At 40.2% G+C, this 20,971-nt stretch overlaps 1 protein-coding gene across 1 annotated transcript in view; it reads left to right on the top strand.

The window, feature by feature from the left end:
- The window catches only part of HELZ (helicase with zinc finger), a 639,316-nt gene that overhangs the window by 241,039 nt on the left and 377,306 nt on the right, over nt 1–20,971 (top strand). Inside the window, 1 exon segment of the mRNA XM_029599344.1 lies at nt 5,996–6,329. Within this exon segment, the coding sequence (XP_029455204.1) occupies nt 5,996–6,329 (334 nt within the window).

The following is a 20,971-nucleotide window of genomic DNA, read 5'->3' as shown; positions in this document are numbered from 1 at the left end:
ATATATAATTATCTGATCTTCATTTTCCTTCTCACTCCAAGTTATTGATTTCCTTGTTATATGTAACTGCTTTTTCTGCACTATTGTTCAAATTGTAAAGTTTTATTATTATTACACCCCTGTTTCTTGTGAACCAGCATGATGGGACTATCGTCCTGAATGTTGGTATATAAAAAAACTTAAATAAATAAATAAATAAAATATGCTTTGAAAGCAGCTTGTTTCTCTTTTGCACAGACAGAGTGATTTGTCGACTGTACCTGACGCTTTGGTATTACATTTTGGAGGCAATGACTTAGGCAGTCTTTTCTGTAAACAACTGTTTAAGATGATCAAGGATTTCATGTCTAAGATAGATGCTTGGTTCACAAGGACTTGCCTTTTCTTGTCTGACTTCATCCCATACCTAAAATGGTATGATGTGAAGTTTTGAGGGAGAGGGTGCAAGAGGGTAAACCACCAGATTGGTATGTGGGTGCAGAAGCTGGGAGGGCACTAGATTAGGCATGGATGGGCTGCATAAGATACATTTGACAGACATTGGTTATGATATTTTTAATATTGCGTTGCAGGAGGCTTTGGAGGACCTATTTTGTGTTACAGGAGATGGTCGCAGATGAGTGTTGGGGGGGCATGAGGGCTAGAATCCTTGTACTTCATGCCTATGGTGGGTACCCGAGCCATTGACAAGTTTCTTATTGCTGGAGATGTTTTGTTTTATTTTGGGTTTTTTTTGCCATGGTACCAGGTCAGCCATCAGCTGGCAAGAGGATGCTTTTATGGCAGAATGGTGAGGCATGGGATATACCTTGGAGGTGTGGCCCCCTTGCTTGGAAGCATGGCAAGGGGCTGGAGCAAAGATCACTGCCTTACTTGATATTCACGTTCAGTGGCAAAACTGGTGGGCATAGCCCAGTTCCTATACCACAGCTCGGATATGAATTTGTTAATATCGGTTTTTTATAATAAACTGTAGCCTGTACTTCCAATTCAAATTTTTCTTGTATGCATTCAGTATGTGTCTGGGACTTCATTCACTGAGGGATATGTAAGTGGGGGGAGGGGAGTTGTATCAGGCAGGCAGTTATTTCAGATGCCAGCTTTATGTTAGGAATTATTAGGAAAGGAATAGAGAATAAAATGGAGAAAGTCATAATACCGCAGTATCACTCCATGGTGAGACAGCACCTAGAATACTGTGTGCAATTCAGGTTGCCACATCTAAAAAAAATAATAAAATAAAAAGATATAGCTGAATGGGAAAAGATACAGAGAAGGGCAACCAACATGATAAAAGGGATGGAATGGCTTCCTTATGAGGAAAGGTTAAAGAGATTAGGACTGTTCAGCTTGGAAAGGAAATGGCTGGGGGGGGGGGGGGGGGGGGGGGTATGATAGAGGTTTATAAAATTGTGAATGGAATAGAATGGGTAAATGTGAATCAGTTATTTGCTCTTCAAATAATACAAAAATTAAGGGATGTTCCATGAAGTTAGCAAGTAGAACATTTAAAACAAATTAGAAAAAATTCTTTTGTACAATTAAGCTCTGAAATTCATTGTTGGAGGGTCTGCTAAAGGCAGCTAGTATAACTGGGTTTAAAAAAGATTTGAACAAATTCTTGGAGAAGTTCATAAACTGTTAAGCAGATAGACTTGGGAAAAGTCACTATTTTTTCTTGGGCATTAGCAACATGGGATCTCTTTACTGTTTGGAATTCTGCCAAGGTACTTGTGGCCTGGATTGGCCATTGTTGGAAACAGGATACTGGGCTTGATGGACTCTTGGTCTGACCCAGTATGGTAATTATTATATTCCTCTATGGTGAATTGCCACTGCAGAAGCATGGAAGAGGGCTTCTGGCTTGCAATCCGACTGGTGGAAGTGGCAGTGGGATCAGTTTTCAACCACTTTTCTCTGGCTTTTTCTTTGAGTAGCAGAGGGTCTCCAAGCTAATACTGCTACCCTTCCCTGATGCCAGTGCTTGTGGGTGCTGCTTCTGCAGGTGATGCATACCAGCATTTTTCATATGTCTATCATCTTCCCTTGACTGATGGCCTTATTGCAGGGAATTCACTGACCAAACAAAGGTTCTCACTCACTTTAAAATAATTCTAAAAATGGATGTCTTGCGTGATCTCTTCTCTGCATCCTTGGAGGCTGCTTCTGTCACTAGAGTTGTGCCTGAAGGTGGACTGTGAGGAAAATGGCCATGGGCATTGCTCTTGCTCTCTTTCTGCAGTGTCTGTTCTTCCTGATACTGACAGTGTTGCTCTCAACACTGTCAGTATCCTCTGTCTCCCCACCCATTACCTCACTGGAGGCTAAGACAATACTGATGAAACCTTCCAAATTTTCTTCAGTTATTAGCTCTTCAATTTTTGATTTAGGGATTCCCAGACAAGATTCTTCACCAGAATCAGTTGTTGAAAATAGCGACTTCATTGCCTGAGAAGCAGTAAGTATAGAAGACCATGCTGCTAGTTTTGGGTGTTACACCCCAAACTAGCTGCCCCTACCCCTGTCCCTGCCCTGCTAATGCTAGTCTTGGATATCTCTCCTGCCTTTTGACCATGCTGCAGAACAAGAGGGAGAGGAACAGGCGGCAGTGACACATGCTCTCCAAATTTCAAGTTCTTCTGGCTTGAGCTAGTTTCCACTGATGGTATTCTGTGGCTGAAAAAGGCTCTCAAGTTTAGGAGCAGGATTGCCTCTTTTCTTACTGTTACTAGTATTGCTTGTACCTCTTACAGGTTGGGCTGCCTCTGCAGCAAATTCTTTACACTTGCCATTCCCTCCTTTGCCCTTACACTTGCCATTCCCTCCTTTGCCCTTTCCTTGCATAATGGAATTTGCAGTGCCTACTGAGGGTTTTGATGTCACAAAAATAATTTATTTATACTGTACCACTACTCACAGTACAGCTCTAGTGTGTAGAAAATGTTTGTTTCCCACACACACACTCCTACCCTACCCCTAATAAACATACTTGTCAATTTTAAAAGCCTTACATGGGCCAAAATGGGAGATATGTGCGTGACTCAGCCTGGTGTATGCCATTCGAATTTTAAAGCCTGCGCAGTTTCGTGCGTATCTCCCAGTATGTGCATAAAAAGTTTTTCTCACCAAAAGTGGCGGGGCATGGTCTGGGCGAGGCATGGGTGGGCTGGAACTGCCCCATGAAGTCTGCTTGTGTTTACATGCTCAAGCGTGCATCGGGGTCCCGTACCACTTAACTTTATTTCTGCTATGGATGGCATGTAAGTCATGTAACAAAAAAAACTAAGCTGGTCAGCGGGGTTTTAAGGCTCGAGGCTAATAGGGTAAAGGGGAGGCAAGTTAGCTAGTTGGTTTAGGAAGTCCTCTCTTTTACCGGGCCGAACTGGAAACAAACTGGGGAAACAGGTAATTGCATTGGCGCACATAGCTACTAAAATTCCCCTCACTTACGCATTCGAGACACGCGCCAATATAAAATTGTGCTTCTATTCACTGCTATTAATCAAGTTGTCTTAGAGAATAGCCAGTGCTATTACTGGCATCAGTAGCATGGGATCTACTTAGTGTTTGGGTACTTATCAGGTACTTTGGGCCTGGATTGGCCAATGTTGGAAACAGGATGCTGGGCTTGTTGGACCCTTGGTCTGACCTAGTATGGCAATTTCTTATGTTTTATGTGTACATGCACAAATATGCACATGTTATAAAATCGCTGCGTTCATGTGCGCACGCTGGTAAATGCCTGTACATGTGCGCCCACATGTAGGTCTTAAATTTGACTTCATAGAAAGCAGTGTCACTGCCTCTATTTCTGTCACAGTGTGTGAGATACCACTGACTGCAGCAGAGAAGATCAGAAAAAATCCCTTTACCGGTGCAAAGCCTAATTTTAAACCTTTTTAATAACTCTGACCTGCTCCTGAAAAGAGATCCTTCTCAGCAAACTGCCAGAGAGCAAATAGAAAGTTTCTTGTACATGCTCAGCCCTTTTAGCAAGAGGACGTCAGTGTCACTTAATCCAGATGGCAGCTGTAGGCTAGCTAAAAAGATGTTTCACTCTAATTTGTCCTCCGATTATTCACCTTGTGAACTTGTCCCACCTTGGCTCCCAGCAGGCTCTGACATAACACAAGCAAGAATTGGTTGCTGTAGTTATCAATTAGACCCTACAGCTGTTGTTTGTTTGCTCAGCACAGCCATAGACTGAATGGGAAACATAAACAGATGAGATAAAAATTTTCATTTAAATTTGTGGGCACCCTCCATTTATTTTAGGGTTCATGAATGAAATTAAAATGGACTCGTGTATTGCATTTTATCCTTCTGTTTCAGATGAGTGCACATCCCTAGTGTACAGTCAGCTAGTTTTAAGTAATAGGATTTTTTTTGTGTGTATCTTGGAGCTCAGAGAAGAATTACTATAAGTTCTTAATAATTAAAAATATGCAACTCTATAGACCTGGGGTGACAAACTCTAGTCCTCAAGAGCAGCAAATAGATCAGGTTTTCGGGATATTCTCAGCTAATTTGAATAAGAGTCATTTTATGCACTGCCTCCATTGTATGGAAATGTATCTCATGCATATTTTTTGAGAATATCCTGAAAACCTGACCTGTATAGCTCTTGAGAGTCTGTTGGCTGTCCTTACTATTGACTGTATCAATTGAAGTTAATCAAACATTGTATGTTCTCAATAACACACTCAACTTAGTTACATGCAAAAATTGACAGGTGCCTACATCTTTAAAATCCCTCTACCCATTAGTACCATTTAACCAGTTTTCTTACAGCTGCAAAAAAAAGCATGAGGACCAGATAACTTGTAATTCCATGGGTAGGCATTTTAGGATATTATTTGCTTTTGTATGTATTTTAGACTGTTCTATTTATTGATGAGTTCTTTTAAGTATTAAGTTGATGAGTTCTTTTAAGTATTTTAGTGTATTGTTTTGTAGAAGTATTTTATATTGCTAATGTATTTTAAGTTTTAAATTGCTGTTGTGTTTATGAATGTATGATTTGTATTCTGCTTAGAATTGTAAGTAAGCGGGTTATAAGTTTTTAAAATAAAACTGTTGTATCACATTTTAGAATATTATGGGAAAGTTTGAAGTGCTGCTCAGTGTTTTCTACACAGATTACACTAGCAGAAGCCACTTTTATCATGAGAATGTTTTTCTGGTTAATGTTCTTTAAAAATACTGTAAAAATGTATAGATACTGATTCCAGTATAAAGGCAAATTCTCATTTGTGGGGGTTTGTTTTGTTTTTTTTTGGCCCTAATGATTCCTTCATATCATTAGGGCTTCCAATTCAATCAGAACCTGCCTGTAGGGGAGCCTTGGTACTATTAGCCTTAATTTGTAACTACCTAAGGTTTTTATCCTCTTCCTCTCTCCACTCTTAGTCCAACCATCCTAGCAACAATTCTCAGCCAGGGGCCACACATCATAGCATCTTTCACAACCTGATATATGTGCACCTTGAGTCTAACCAGTAGGTGTTATTGTTGGTTCCTGACTTGCGAATGCTGCCTGTAAAACATGGCACAATCTTTTTACTTACATTTCTCTTATGTTTAGGTGATCACACTTCTTTTGTACTAAAATATAACTAAATTGTTATCCAGGTAAAATTGAAGGGGGCCGGAAGGCTGAAAATTGTCTTTTCCCTTCTGTGGTTAAAAGTACCTGTGCTGCAGAAGGGCAGGACAGGGAAAGAGTGGGACCGGTAAGGAACGTGCTTGGATTTTGATTCAAAATACCCATGAATGCTTTATGGTTCAGACTTTGCACCTGCTGTAAAGTAGGTGCAAATAAGTACCCGTAATTTACTTGTGGGTATTGCTGAGGGTCTGCAAGCCCAATGTAAATTTAAAAAATTGCTCCCATAATTTTAAAGTTTGTGTAACCTTCTCTTATGTTGTACATTTAGTTCTATTGCTTCTAAAGCTAGTATAATAATTTTCATGCGCTGTCTTTGTTTTTATTTAGGTTTAACATAAAAGTGCAATTGCAGCTTGTAGCAAGCTTTATGCTCACTGGTGTGGCTGGAGGTGCAAAATATGCTCAAAATGGACAACTTTTTGGTCGCTTTAAGCTAACTGAAACACTTTCTGAAGACACTTTGGCTGGACGGCTGGTGATGACCAAAGTCAATGCTGTTTATTTATTGCCGGTCACTAAAGAAAAATCAGTACAGACACAGGGAACCAAAGAGAAGGTTTTTGAAGCAATTATTGAGGAGAAAACAAAAGACTTTATCTTTCTGCGGTTATGCAGGGATTGTTGTGAAGAACTCAAACTTCGAGCTGATCGTGAAATGCAGGTATTTATTAAATCTTGTTTTGCTTTTTACAAATCATTGTACTTTGTAACAAACTACAAATATACAAGTTTTTGTGGAAGGTGAGGTATTTACTGTGCTACTATAGCAAAGAATATAGATACAAAGGACATATGTAACATGGATAACAGGCCAGACATTTTTTCAAAGATACTTTTATATACCATCATAATGAGGTATTGCATGTTTTTTTTATATTTATTATTTAAATTTCTACTCCATTTCCTGTAGATCAGGGGCTTTCAACATCAACAAATAATACAATGCGACACAAAAATAAGACCAGATAAAAACAGTGCCTGACTATACAACACAGATTATGTACCACCTTTTATGATGCTTCAAAGTGGATTACATTCAATGAATTTATCACAATAAACATAATTGTTGTCAGGTATTAAAATATTACATATTCAGCAATTATTTCATATAGCGAACAGCTTCAAAAAGTTTCATGGACCCCCACACACTTCTCTTTAATTTTTTCATGCCATAACAAAAGAAATAATGATACACACCCCAGAATCATTCATAATGTATAAAACATTGTTATAAATTGAATACATAGGGCAATTTCCAAAGCTATTTAAAAATTGCACCCATAACTGAAGTTTGAGGTCAATGGAGAAAAGGAAGCAAGTTAAAAAAAAATTCCAGGTTGGCCACTTGGTGTGACTGACTGTAAATCAGCATCAGAACCTGCAGACCTACAATCTTAATTTTCAAATGGAAACTGCCCACAGAGTTTCCTTTTGAAAACTTGGGCTGGAGGGGGAAAGCCAGTATTTTGTTTGTGTGTACTTTTCATCTGCTTTGAAGCAGATGCAATGTACATATATGAAAATTTGCATGAGGATTTCAAAATCTCTGCACTTTCCTATCCCCAATCTAACCTTGCTTCTTTTTCCCCCTACAGTTAAAAATATGCATGCTATTCACAGTACAGGTATTTTTACCTTCAGTGGCAGAGAATAGCAATTTTCAAATTGCCTTTTTACATGAGTAAACAGGCATTTACCCACATACCCTCCCTGATAATTGACCCCCCCCCCCCCTTTAGGACCTACCTTTCTTTTATACTTTATTTTTTTTAATAATTCTTACAAATACGTACACAAAAATGATAGTTGCAAAATAATTTAGATTTTAGAAAAAGCAAAACAATAGCCTGCTTTTCAAAGGGAAGAAGGCTTATGAGTTCTCCGTATTTGTCCCCCTAAATCATTTTTGATCCTGATATTCAAAGCTATTTAGCCTGGTAAGTAGTGACTTATCCGGCGAATGGTAGCTACATTATATCCTGCTATGCTCAGTGGTCACCACTTATCCAGATAAGCCACTTATTCGGCTAAGTAGGTAGCCGAATAAGTCAGGGGTAGGCAATGGGCCTAACAGGGTGGAACTATTTAGCTGGATAAGTGTCGATGTTTGGACTTAACTGGATATGTTAGACCTGCCATAGAGCAGCTCTGACTTAGCATTTTGTACATGGATATTCAGCAGCATAGCCGCTGAACTTTCATACCCAGATAAGTCTATATATCAATATCTCTTGTATTTGTTATATCCAAATCTGGATGTTGTCCTATCTTCCCTTCTTCTTGGTCCCAGGCAGTCATCTTTCCCTTTTTCCCCTGGACCATCGTCTTCTCTCTACCTCTTCCAGCATGATTCTGAGGGTCTTCTCCTTCTCTCCCATGATAGGCTGCCATCCACTCTCACTCCCTCTAACCAGGTCAATCATGGATTCCTGTTTCCCTTTTTCCTCCACTTTTTCCTTCATTTTTCTCATTCCTTCTCTCTATCTTTCCCCTCCTACTGTCAACCCCAGTCCCATTTCCTCCTTTGAGCTATTCTAATCACTTTTCTCATGTAGCTCTCCTCATCTTTCATTTATTTATTTATTTTTTTTGCAATTAAAGTTTTTATTCATCACCAACAAACCAAATACAAAGTCTCACATAAGTTTTCCGTCGATAAGCAGGGCATTTAGCCATGCATACTGGGTGAAGTCATCCGTGATGTCACGAAGGCGGAGCTTTCTCTCTAAGCTCGAAGAGCTTTGAAGTGCACATGATCACAGCTTCCCGCGCTCCTCGAGCTTCCCCTCAGTTTTTGTTTTCCGCGGCACTGCACGGACATGTGGAACTCTCTCTCTCATCCCTCAGAAGACAAAAATTTCTTCAACTTAACGAAAAGGTGCCCAAGAGCCCGGGATTCAAATACTGTTCATGCGGTAAGATCATATTGGTGACTGACGGGCATAATTATTGTTATTTATGCCTTGGTCCCGATCATGATCAGGCCGCATGTAGAGACTGTGGAAGAATGTCCCTGCGGGCCAGAAGACAAAGGGCAGAGAAGATGGAGAGGCTGAGGCACTCATATGCCCCCTCTCCGGCAGATAAAAGGTCAACAAAGTCCTCCTCGGGTAAGCAAAAAACCCGGTCCGAGACTCCTCAATGCGCACATTCGGCTTCAGAGAGCCGTGCACCGCAGACTGCGTCGGCAACTGCGTGGATTGCATCGAGCGTCGCATTGGCAATGACGCATGCGCCGTCAAATCCAGTGTCGAGTCGCCCTTCACTGCCTTGTACAACGCCTTCAATGCATGCATCGACCCCATTGAAAATGGCAAAAGCCACGACGCATCACGACACATCTAACAAGTCTACGATGCAGTCCATTCATAAACATGACAAGACCACTCATACTCCTTCAGAGCAGCCAAAGATAGTCCCTGGACCGCCTGAAAAAACAGGAAAATCTACATCAAAAACAAAGCATGTTATACCTTACACTTACGCAAACAGGGCATAAACATTTTTCCTTATTTGGACGACTGGTTAATCATATCTTACGATATCCAGTTACTACGGAATCACATAGAATGCACACTCCTCTGTCTAGAAAAGTTAGGTTGGATAATAAACTATGAGAAATCTCAATCCAACCCAAAACATTCATTTCATAGGAGCAATCATCAAACCCCACTTTCCAGGGCCTTTCTACCTCCAGAAAGAATCCAAACTTTACGGTCCCTGGCTCAAAATCTATTGCATCGGAAAAAAGTTCCAGCTCGGCGTGTTATGGTGCTGTTAGGTCATATGGCCGCAGCAATTCATGAGGTCCAAAACACTCAACTCCACATAAGACGACTCCAGTGGGGTCTAAAATCTCAATGGAACCAACTCAACCAATGTCTTGCAAAGTTCAGGTTACAAGCTCCATGAAAAAGGATATCAGATGGTGGCTTCAACCATCTATTTTAGAGGAGGGAAGCCCACTCCAACACCCCGCTCATCAATTAATTCTCACCACAGATGCTTCAACAAAGGGATGGGGAGCACATCTCCTCCATCTGGAAACTCAGGGACTTTGGTCCACAGCCAAGAAAAAATTTCAAATAAATGTGTTAGAACTCAGAGCATTAAGAAACTCCCTACTGGCGTTCCAGACATGGATACAAGGAAAATCTCTGATGATCCATACCGACAATCAAGTAGCAATGTTTTATATAAACAAGGAGGATCCGATTCCTTGATTCTTTTTAAGGAGGCGGTTCAGATATGGAAGTGGGCGGAACACAACCAGATCTTCCTTCAAGCATGCTACCTATCGGGCCTTGCGAGTACAAGAGCAGACAAACTCAGCAGAGTTTTTCACCCACATGAGTGGTCGCTGAATCAAACAGAAGCAGACAAGATCTTCTCGTCCTGGGGAACTCCAGAGATAGATCTCTTTGCATCGGAAGAGAATCGAAAAGTAGAGAAATTTTGCTATCTGCTTCCCAGCACATACAGGACGTCGCAGGATGCATTCCTCATTTCGTGGAACAGAGGCTTGCTATACGTTTTTCCTCCCATCCCGCTAATCTCACGCACAAACCAGAAATGTATGGCAGATAAGGCAGACTTAATCCTCCTAGCCCCTGCATGGCCGAGACAGCCATGGTATGCCTATCTTCTTCATCTGTCAATAAATCCTCCAATGACACTGCCTAAGGACCCATTCCTCCTTTCGCAAGACAAGGGAACTCTAATTCACCTAATGCAATCCTCCCTCCTTTTAATGGCATGGAAATTGAATGGCAAATATTAAGCTCATTGGATCTCTCATCCAACATCACAGATGTTCTCATTGCAGTGAGAAAATCTTCCACCAGGCGTAACTATGCTTTCAAATGGAAGCGATACTCGATATGGTATGCCCTTCACAAACTCGACCCCTTTTTTTGTCCTCCAGCGTCACTATTGACTTATTTGCATAGTTTATCCCTTTCAGGACTATCAGTAACATCCATTAGAGTTCACCTTAGTGCTATAGCGGTTTACCATCTTTTGGAAAAGGGCGGCTCCATCTCATCCCATCCTTTGATTTCAAAGTTTATGAAGGGTTTGCTGCATGTACACCCGCCTATTAAGAAACCAATAGTGCCATGGGATATCAATTTAGTCCTGGAATCATTGATGAATCCACCATTTGAACCCATGTCAACCTCTTCACTAAAATTTCTAATCTGGAAAGTTCTTTTCCTGGTAGCTGTCACTTCTGCAAGAAGAGTAAGTGAACTCCAAGCACTGGTAATCAATTTTCCATATCTCCAATGTCAACACGATAAAGTGGTATTACGAACTCATCCTTCCTTTCTACAAAAGGTAGTTTCTCTTTTCACTTAAATGAAACAATCTCCTTACCAGTTTTTTGCCCGAAGCCACACTCTGACAATCGGAAAAAACTTCTTCATACCCTAGATTGTAAAAGAGCCTTAGCTTACTATAAAAATACCACTGAAGCAATCAGACGTTCATCGCAATTATTTGTTTCCTTCAACCCAAACAATCCAGGTCAACCAGTTTCGAAGCGAACTCTTTCAAACTGGCTAACAGCTTGTATCCAATACTGCTATTCTGCGAAATCTACGCCTCTTGACCGGCCCAGTTAAGACCCATCAAATCGCTTCCATTGTGCATATCCAGGGAGTGCCAATCCAAGACATTTGCAGGGCAGCGACCTGATCTTCCATTCATACATTTACTTCTCACTATTGCCTAGACCAGCAATCTGCGGCAGACTCCTCCTTAGGTTCTGCAATTCTATGTTCTGTTTCTAAATCATAACGGCTGTCCACGTTTCCACTGGTTGCAAAAAAAAAAAAAAAGCTTGGGCCTCCCAGTATGCATGGCTAAATGCCCTGCTTATCGACAGAAAAAAGCAAGTTTGCTTACCGTAAACGGTTTTTTCCGTAGATAGCAGGGAATTTAGCCATGCATTCCCTCCCACCTCCCTGGACAGCCATACTTCATTATAATACCTACACCAGCATTAGCCTGGAAAACCAACTGAGGGGAAGCTCGAGGAGCGCGGGAAGCCGTGATCATGCGCACTTCAAAGCTCTTCAAGCTTAGAGAGAAAGCTCCGCCTTCGTGACATCACGGATGACGTCACCCAGTATGCATGGCTAAATTCCCTGCCATCTACGGAAAAGACCGTTTACGGTAAGCAAACTTGCTTTACTCCAATCCACGTGTACATAGGAACATATCCCCACATGACTCAGTTAAATATTGCTATAACAGTATGCCATGTACGAATCTTAAATGTAATAAAACATAAGATACAGTACCTTTTATTCGCATGGTTTTACATCTTCTATTTTTTTTATAACTCCCACCCCACCCCACCCCAAACCAACCCCAAACCCCTTCCTAGTAACCTCTATTCCTCCCTTCTCTTATCATGCTTTATAACTCATAAAGGAGGTAACTAAACCAAATATGAATAATTCCTAACATGTGGGAAAGCAGCCTTAGCATCTTGTAACTATTCCTTCCATGCAACATAGGAATACCAGTATAATACTAAATTAGTCAACTGTTTCCTTTTCATTGCTGTTAATTTGTTCATATAATATATTTTGTTCAATCTTACACACCTTTGACAAAGAGGGAGTCCAAGGATCCTTCCAATTGCAAGCCATCTCACATCTGGCCACCAGAATAACTTGTGCTACAAATCAAATTTATTACTTTCAAAAGTAGGTACATTTAACAGAAAAAATACAGGATCTTTAGGAACCATCTTCCCCACAATATCATACATAAACTGCAAAATTGCATTTCAAAACTGCTCTATATCCAAACCCTGCCAACACACATGTAAGATGGTCCCCTTCTTGCCAGAACCTATCCAACACTTATTTCTAATTTGGGGTACAGCTTTTGTTGGCAATCTGGAGTCATGTACCACCAAAATAAAATGTTATATCCATTTTGAACAATATTAGCTGAGATAGAACTATTTTTCACAGATTGAAAACATATATCCGACTCCCTTTCACCCACTATTGATCCCAGGTCCCGTTCCCATGCCAAAATATGAGATGGTTTGTGGGCTAAATCTCCATTCATCAAAGTATATATTTTGGATATTCCTTGAGTCTCCATATGCCCTTGCCCACAAAAACCTTCAAAAAGAGATTACATTTCCTTAAAGTTTCAGATACCTCCCTTGATTTCAACCACTGCACAATCTGCATATAAAAATAATAGTCTGTATAATGTAAAAGCTTTCCAAATGGAATCAAAGTCCATAACCCGATTCCCATCTCATAATTACTGTATTCTAGAGCATCCCTTCTTTCTTCATCTAGTTGCAGCCACTGTCATCCCTTATCTTTCCACCTAGTTGCAACCGCTGTAGTATACCCTGGAGTGAATTCCCTATTATAATGAAAGGAAATTGTATGTCTCCTCTCCTTTCTGTCAGGCCAGTAGCAGAGTACATAGCAGTAGTGGGAAATGTTTTCCTCTGCTTTCCTCAGTGTGAAGAAGAGACTGCAAAGATTCTGAAAGCCACAATTGGCCCTTCTTCCCCACATCCTCAGGAAGTGCAGCTGCAGTCTATCTCTGTCTTCTCCACTTCCACTAAACATGTGGCAGTGTGGTTTGAGGCTTCTAATGGGTGCAGTCTCTTTCTGTCCCTTCTCTTCCTGATCTGCAGCAATGTGGGGTGAAGTTTTCGGGGCCATAATAGGCCCAACTCTTATTCTCCTGGCCTGTACCGAAGCCTGCTCATTTTCTCCCTAGCTGAACTTTCTTGCATCCCTTCTGGAAGACCCTCTGGGATAGTCTCACGGACCCCAAGTTAGGAACCACTGTGGTATAAGAAGTTGATGCTTCCTTTACCACAGTGCCATTCTTTTGTACAAAGATTATGGACAGATTTTGTAAAAGCATAATGAAAGAATTAAATAAGTACTTATGGTAAGTTCTACTTTTGCTTCTAATATCAGAGGTGATTTTATATTGCTATCTAATGCTGCTGAATGATTTTTCAGCCTATCCATTTCAGTAGTTTCTTTGGAAGATGCCTTGGATGATTCCTATTGATGTTTTGTGTCAGTCCCTTGTCAATATGATGTTTTATTGACAACATAACGATGCCGTGATATTTTGGTGCCACTGCTTTTTCAGCTGTATGTTTTAGCACCAACGTGTATTTGCCATGTTGATTTTTCGGCTCTGAGGTTGAAGAGAATTATGTACTATGATGTTTTGGTGCTGATGAATTTGATTGATTGCTTTTTTATTGAGCAATCCATTGAGGGGGGTTGATAATGCTTTTTCTGTGACATGATGATGCTTTTTTCTTACCATGCTCTTAATGAGCTTGAAAGCTTGTATTTGTGCCTGAGGACACGAAAAGAAAATGCCTGTGGGGACATTCTGCCACAGGGGCCACAATTTGCAATGTCAATGTCTGGTTTGAGATATCTAAGGCAAATGTTGTGTAGATTGGAAATTGCCGTTTTATGCTGACATTTCTGACAAGTCTTAAAATGACTTTTGTCCTTTTTCTTGCCAGACATCTGAAAAGTTGAAAATTTCAATGTAAAATTGTGAATTATCATGGTGGGTCATTGGAGCAGGATGTTATCTAACAGTTTGTGAAGCAGATAGAAACAGACTAAGGATAGGGCACGTGGCGATGCAAGCTAGGAACATCTGCATATGCTCAGGAACTAAAATAGAAATTTTTGAGTTATGAGAGAAGTAAAGCTCAACTCGGTGCCATAAGATGATGTCACCCATCTTGTGTGTCTGAATTGTGCTGCTTGGTCATGGAGAAGGGATATTAATAGAGATGTGCATTCATTTTCATTGGGTTTAGAAGTTTGTGCTTATATTTTTTATATGCATAAAATTTGATTTTGTATGTTGAAGTAAAGCCTTCATACATAAAATTCAATTTTAAGCATACATATAAACTACCAAAATAAATTAAATGAACCAAAAAATGAAATAAAAAATGATGGGCGAGATCATGTGATGTGGTAAGTCAGAGCAGACTTCTTTGATCTGGCTCTGGATGCCATCTCCCAGAAATTCAGTAAAATCTGCTGCATCCGGTGACAAAAACAGCTCAAGTTTGGTGAGTTTGGCTTATGTCTATAGATAAATACATGCAGAAATTGCCCTCTAAGATGCCCTTGAAAGGGGGAAAAAAAGACCAAGAAAAACCGCGGGAACTTGGTGAAAAAATGGTGGTTGAAATAGAGAAAGAAATGAGTCTTCTTTAAGCAACGAAGCGATTGCTGATCTTACTACTGCAGTAGTAGCTGCCCTAAACAGCAGATTCAATGCTATTTCAGAACAATTTACAGAACTCAAAGCCGTGATTACAGAACTCGGCCGGGAATAGACACAGTTGAAGGGAGAGTTTCCCTCCTGAAAGACGATTCATTAGCTCTTGCTAGTAAGTTGGCGGCGTTAAAAAAGAAAGTTGAGTCACAAGAGGTTAAAATAGAAGACCTAGAAAATCGATCTCGAAGGAGCAACATTAGATTAGTGGGGCTGACGGAAGGAAGTGAAGATCGAAAGCTGGTGGATTTTTTTGCAAAAATGGCTGCCTGAGGCCCTACACTTGCCAGAACTTCTGGGGGAACTTAAAATTGAAAGAGCACACAGATTGGGCAATAAATGTGTCAGGGAAGCTACACCACGTATTATAATAGCAAAAATTCTTAATTGGCACCATAAATAGCAGATTATGCAATCCTACCACAGATGCCATGCACTGGTCTATCAAGAAAAACTGATCCGTATCTTCCAGGATTATTCGCTAATAGTGTCCATGCAGCATAAAGAATTTACTCCTCTATGTGTGCAGTATTAGATCAAAAACAAATTACATTTGCACTGCAATTCCCTGCACAACTTTGCATTTGGCATGCAAGATCAGCACATATATTTGTATAAATATGTTTATTATTTATGATCATAAACAGAACAGACAATGATTGCACAATACCTAATCAACTCTACTAGACATAACAGTTCTAATTAGGGTTCCCTTCTCTTCCCCCACTCGTCCCTCCCTCCCCCCCTCATCCCCCTTGTTGTAACAAGCTATAATCGCTCATAGACAACATCCTCACTAATTCCAGAGAGATTAGAATGATACAGATGAAACAGTGCTACTATGTGATACATGCAAATAGTTACACCTCTGTTTCCAGTTTAAGAATATCCCGAGTATCTTTAGACAAGCTCTTAATATATGAGCCCCTAATAGCAAGGAACTTCTTAGTTCGATTCTGTTCCCTAACCCAGGTTCTATAATCCATCATCATTATCTTGAGCATTGATGTTGACCATGGCCCCAGTGTTGGGGCTGACGGCTGCAGCCAGTGAGTCAGAATACATTTTTTGGTATTCGCTAACACTTTATAGAGGAAGCAAACATTGTTGTCCGCCACAGATAAAGTATCAGGTAATAGCCCAAACAGACACAGCTGTACTTGCTTAGATGGAAAATCTCTCGACACTTTGCGAACCACCTGCCACACTTGATCCCAAAAAGTCTGAATTGCAGCGCAGTTCCATATGTTATGAAGTAGTGTGGCCTGTGGATGGGAGCATTTAAAACATTGGGGGGAGGTAGTAATTCCCATTTTATGGGCCCTGTACAGGAGATATCACACATCTGTGGGCCAGACATGGGTACTGATCCTGAAGATCCGCCGATACCGATAAATATCTGCAAAACACTCCCGCAAGTCAGCTACCTCCATCACCATTGAGGCCTCTCTATCCCATTTTGTGATAGTTTCTGCTAACAGCTTGGAGTCTACCGTTGTTTGTAAAAATGTATACATCATGGACAGTTTATAAGTGCTATGCTGATATATTAAGAGCAATTTTTGGAAGGCGGTAGATGTGAGCTGGCCAATCTGTTCAGTTAAAAGGGGTTTACATATATTTGATAAGCTGAAGGAAACTAAACACTTTATAAGTTGCTATGATTTTTTCTTTTTGAAACTCAGTTTCGCTCAGTTACTTTACAGCATAACCGGATTGTTCGTTTATTTAGATTGTTAATGTTGGGTCAATAAAGTTTTCACAATATTGAAGCCTAGCACTATCCCAAGAGGGCAGATGAGATTGATGTCATGGAAGTTTACTTTTTTGACTATGCCCAATGTCATTAAAGGGAAACAGGACTTGTGATGTTCCAGTTTGAGGCCAGAGAACAGCCCCCTTGGTTATCTGGTGGTGCCTGATTGATAGGAACCGCTGGAGGAGAACCTGAATCGTGTGGGCATCCAACTTGGGTTTTCGACAGAAGTGTTTCACAATCGTGATTCTGCCATAGATCGGCGAATTACACAGGCAGAAAATGCCTTTTAGAATGCGGATGGCATAAAACTTTCAAAAATCAGAAAGCTGGTACTGTCCCATGATAGTGGGAAAATCAGTGTCACTCAAAGAAAATAGAGCTTGCACTGCAGAAATCTCAGACTAACTGACAGGAAATCTGTCTATAGGCAGAGGCCTGATTAATGGGAACTGCCAGTTGAAACTCCGAACCAATTGGATACAACAGAATTTTTTGAAGGAGGAATTGTGGTCTTGAACTTCTATCTCAAGTCGGTGACTTAATCAGGCAAAACATTCTCCAAAGTTAGTACTGTGGTGCTGGCTGCATAAAACATCAATGGAGGAGAAAAAAAAAAAGTTGACTGACACAATGCTAGATTTGTGATAACGGCCCGAAACATTTTGTAGAGCCATATTGTAGACGACCCAGTGCTGTTATCGGGTGAAGATGGGGAGGACTTCTGCATTAAAATTTTGCAAATCAAGACCACCAATAAGATTTAAGACAGTCTTTGGGACAGAGCATATGTTACATTATATTTAACCTTTGCCTTTTACCAACTGTTTTCAATTATGAGTTATGTAATAGGAGGAATGAGCACTCTGATGCTAAAATATGCTCAGGAATTAAGGTAAAGTTGGAGGGATACCAGTGGAAAACGACCCTTTACGTTTTATTAGCTGTTGGGGGATGGCACCCGTACACCTCATGCTTGCTAAAGGGGAGCTTTTTGCTTTAGAGGGATGTAAAAGGAATTGGGCAAAGAGGGGAGGGGAGGCAAAAAGAAAAGGAGAGTTTGTCTGGGGAAAGTTTTAAAAAAGAAAAAAAAGAGAGGGGAATCCTAACTGGGAGAATTCTCAAGAAACTATTTGATACATCAGTATTGGCTAAAGTCCATTTTATAAATAATAATCAGATATTTATTATCCTGGTTTCTCAAAGGGGAGGGGAAAGCCTGGGTGCCCCAAATCTGTTGTTACAGGTTTTACAGTCTCATTTTAAGGTACAACTTCAAAATTAATATTACCTTGAGGTTCATCTCTTGGAATGTTAACGGGTTAGGATCACCAATTAAGAGGAAAAAAGTATTGCAAACTTTGAAAAGGCATACAGCCTCACTGGCTGTTTGCCAGTGAGAGTAAAAAATTAAAAAGGGGGTGGGTGAATGCTTGCTTTTTCTCGGCAGCCAAAGGCAGGAAAGCAGAAGTAATTATTCTAGTGAGTAAGAGTGTTCAGCTCCAAGATGATAAAGTAATACAGGATCCAGAGAGGAGATTCATAATTCTGATGGGAAAACTTAATGGGAAAAACATTACTATCTGTAATATATATGCTCCCAATGAGTGTAATCGCTTTTTTTTTTTTTTTAACAAATTTGGTAAATCTCCTAATTGGGAATATGAAGGGATCCCTGTTTCTGGTAGGAGATTTTAATTATGTAAGTGATCCCACTGTTGATAAATCTCTGTGATAAAACAGCAAAAAGGAAGGGGATCTCACATCTATGCAAAGAATTGCAATTAACAGACACCTGGCACCTATTGAACCCTGAAGTTAAAGATTATACACATGTTTCTAGGGTGCATAATTCCTTATCCTGGATTGATTATATTCTAACATTTCAGGATTTCTTCTCAAATATTATCAAAGCTATAATAGGTTTTCTTTCCATTTCAGACCACTTTCTTATCTGGCTAGATTTTTAACTATTGGGAGAGGGGAGGACAGAACAAATATGAAAGTTCCCCAGTTTCCTTCCCTCAGGGAGATACAGATTTTCAATCATTTCTTTGCAAGAAGTGGAAGGAGTTTGAGATGAATAACTCTCAACATATAAAGAATAATTGACTCATTTTTGGGAAACAAGTAAAGCTGTTCTTAGAGGGGAAATAATCTATCTGATTAGTAGGAATGCTAGATTGAATAAGTCAATTTTCCAACTTGAGGAGAAATAGAAAACAGCAAAAGAAATTTTAGTGTTGAAGAGGAGAATAATCTCTCCGTTTTGGAAATAAGGCTGGAAGATTCTTAGCTAATGCAGTAAAAGTATGGAAGGGGAAAACTTTTATCGAACAACTTCAAAATAAAGGGGGAATAACCACTAAAAGTGCAGATATTTGTAAAATTTGGAGGCAGTTCTATGAAAGGTTGTACTTTTGGTGGCTTTTGGAAGAAGATGTCTTTTTTCAAGATATATATAACTTTCCTGCATAACTGTACAATAGTTAGAATTTTTAAGTAGACCTATATAAACCTATGAGATTCTTCGGGTTATTAAGTCTAGTAAATCTGGCAAGGCCCCCAGGCTTGATGGTTTTTCTTATGCTTACTATAAGATTCTAAGCCAGCAAGTTGTGAGACCTATGAGTAATTTGTTTTTAGAAGCTCTTCAAAAAGAGGCTTCCTCTTCCCAATTTAGCAGAGCGTACATAACAGTTTTAGTTAAACTGGGGAAGGACCCACTTTCTCCGGCCTCATATAGACCCTTTCCCTATTCATTTGTGATTTAAAGATCTTCCCTAAAATTCTAGCAGAGAAGGTGAATTTGATAATACCAACCCTTATTTCTGACAATCAGGTAGGATTTATTAAAGGAAGAGTAGCTTGTTCATATATAGTAGGGTTAGTAACTGCAATGTCCAATTGTAAGACCAACAATATACAGGCAGTGGTGATAGGCTTTGACTCTGAAAAGGCCTTCGATAGGGTCTCCTGGCTGTATTTATTTTCAGTACTTGAGAGGTATGGCTTTACTGGAGACATCTTAAAATATATATCACATCTGTATAGATCTCCATTCTCAAATACTGCCAATGGTTATTAGTCAGAAGATTTTAGCATACAGAGGGGAGTGAAACAGGGCGGTCCCCTATCCCCACTACTATATATATTGGCAGTAGATCCCTTATTGAGAAAAATTGATAATGACAGGGCAATCCAGAGATTTATGAAAGAGGGTAAACCATTTAAAATAGCAGCCTTCGTAGGCGATGTTCTAGTTTTTCTCACTGAGCCTATGAAAGATGTTCCAAAAGTCCTAAAGCATCAGAATAACTTTGGGGAATTTGACTGATTGAAAATTAATCAGGAAAAGTCAGAAGGTTTAGATGTTCAGGGAGCATTGAAAGAAGCATGGGAAGGAGATTTTCCAGTATGTTGGTGGAAAAGGAAAAGAGATATTTGGGGATAAAGATCCCAACTGATATTACTAAGGTATATGAGGTAAATATGAAACCCTTGTTGAAAAATATGACAAATTCTCTGTCAGAATGGAGGAAGATGCCATTGTCTTTGATAGGTAGAATACACCAACTTAAAATGATGGAAATACGCAAGTGGCTGTATCTTATGCAAATGCTCCCTTTCTGGATTTGCAGGAAAGACCTTAGAGAAATAAATAGAAATATCAAACTTTTCCTATGGAAGGGGGAAAAGTTTAGAGTTCCGCTGTTATGTTTTGATATGGATGTGAACCCTGGGCCGAGGTGAGGCATGTCACCGCCCACAGGGAGGAGCCCTGTGGGCCTCACCATTGGTAGGCGTATTCTCAGTAGCTAGGACACAGCTGTAGTATAGACTTTATTATGGAAGAAAGAGAGAGTATAACTCGTGGAGCGGGCAATGCAGTTAAGTGCAGTTCTTGAGCAGAACCTGTGGAGCGGGTAATGCAGTCAGTTCTTGAGCTGTGGGATATACCCAGGGTGATACCTCAGATGAAACGATCCGGTAGTGGCCCGCAGCGCGGGGTACGCCAGACAGTCTTCTCAATAGAGTAGCAAATATCTCAGGTGTGCAGATCCGGTAGTGGTCCGCAGCATGGGGTACGCCGAAGATGACTGTACGAGGCAGATGGTGTTGAGGTAGTCTGAGGTCCTGGAGCTCAGAAGTACTTGAAGATGTAGAAACAATATCCCACAGCGCAGGGAAAGATGTAGCGAATCCTGCTGGTGAGAATGCGGTAG

This window comes from Rhinatrema bivittatum, chromosome 4 (genome assembly GCF_901001135.1).
Source record: "Rhinatrema bivittatum chromosome 4, aRhiBiv1.1, whole genome shotgun sequence".
Taxonomy (NCBI): Eukaryota; Metazoa; Chordata; class Amphibia; order Gymnophiona; family Rhinatrematidae; genus Rhinatrema; species Rhinatrema bivittatum.
This window is presented reverse-complemented; position numbering and strand designations above follow the sequence as displayed.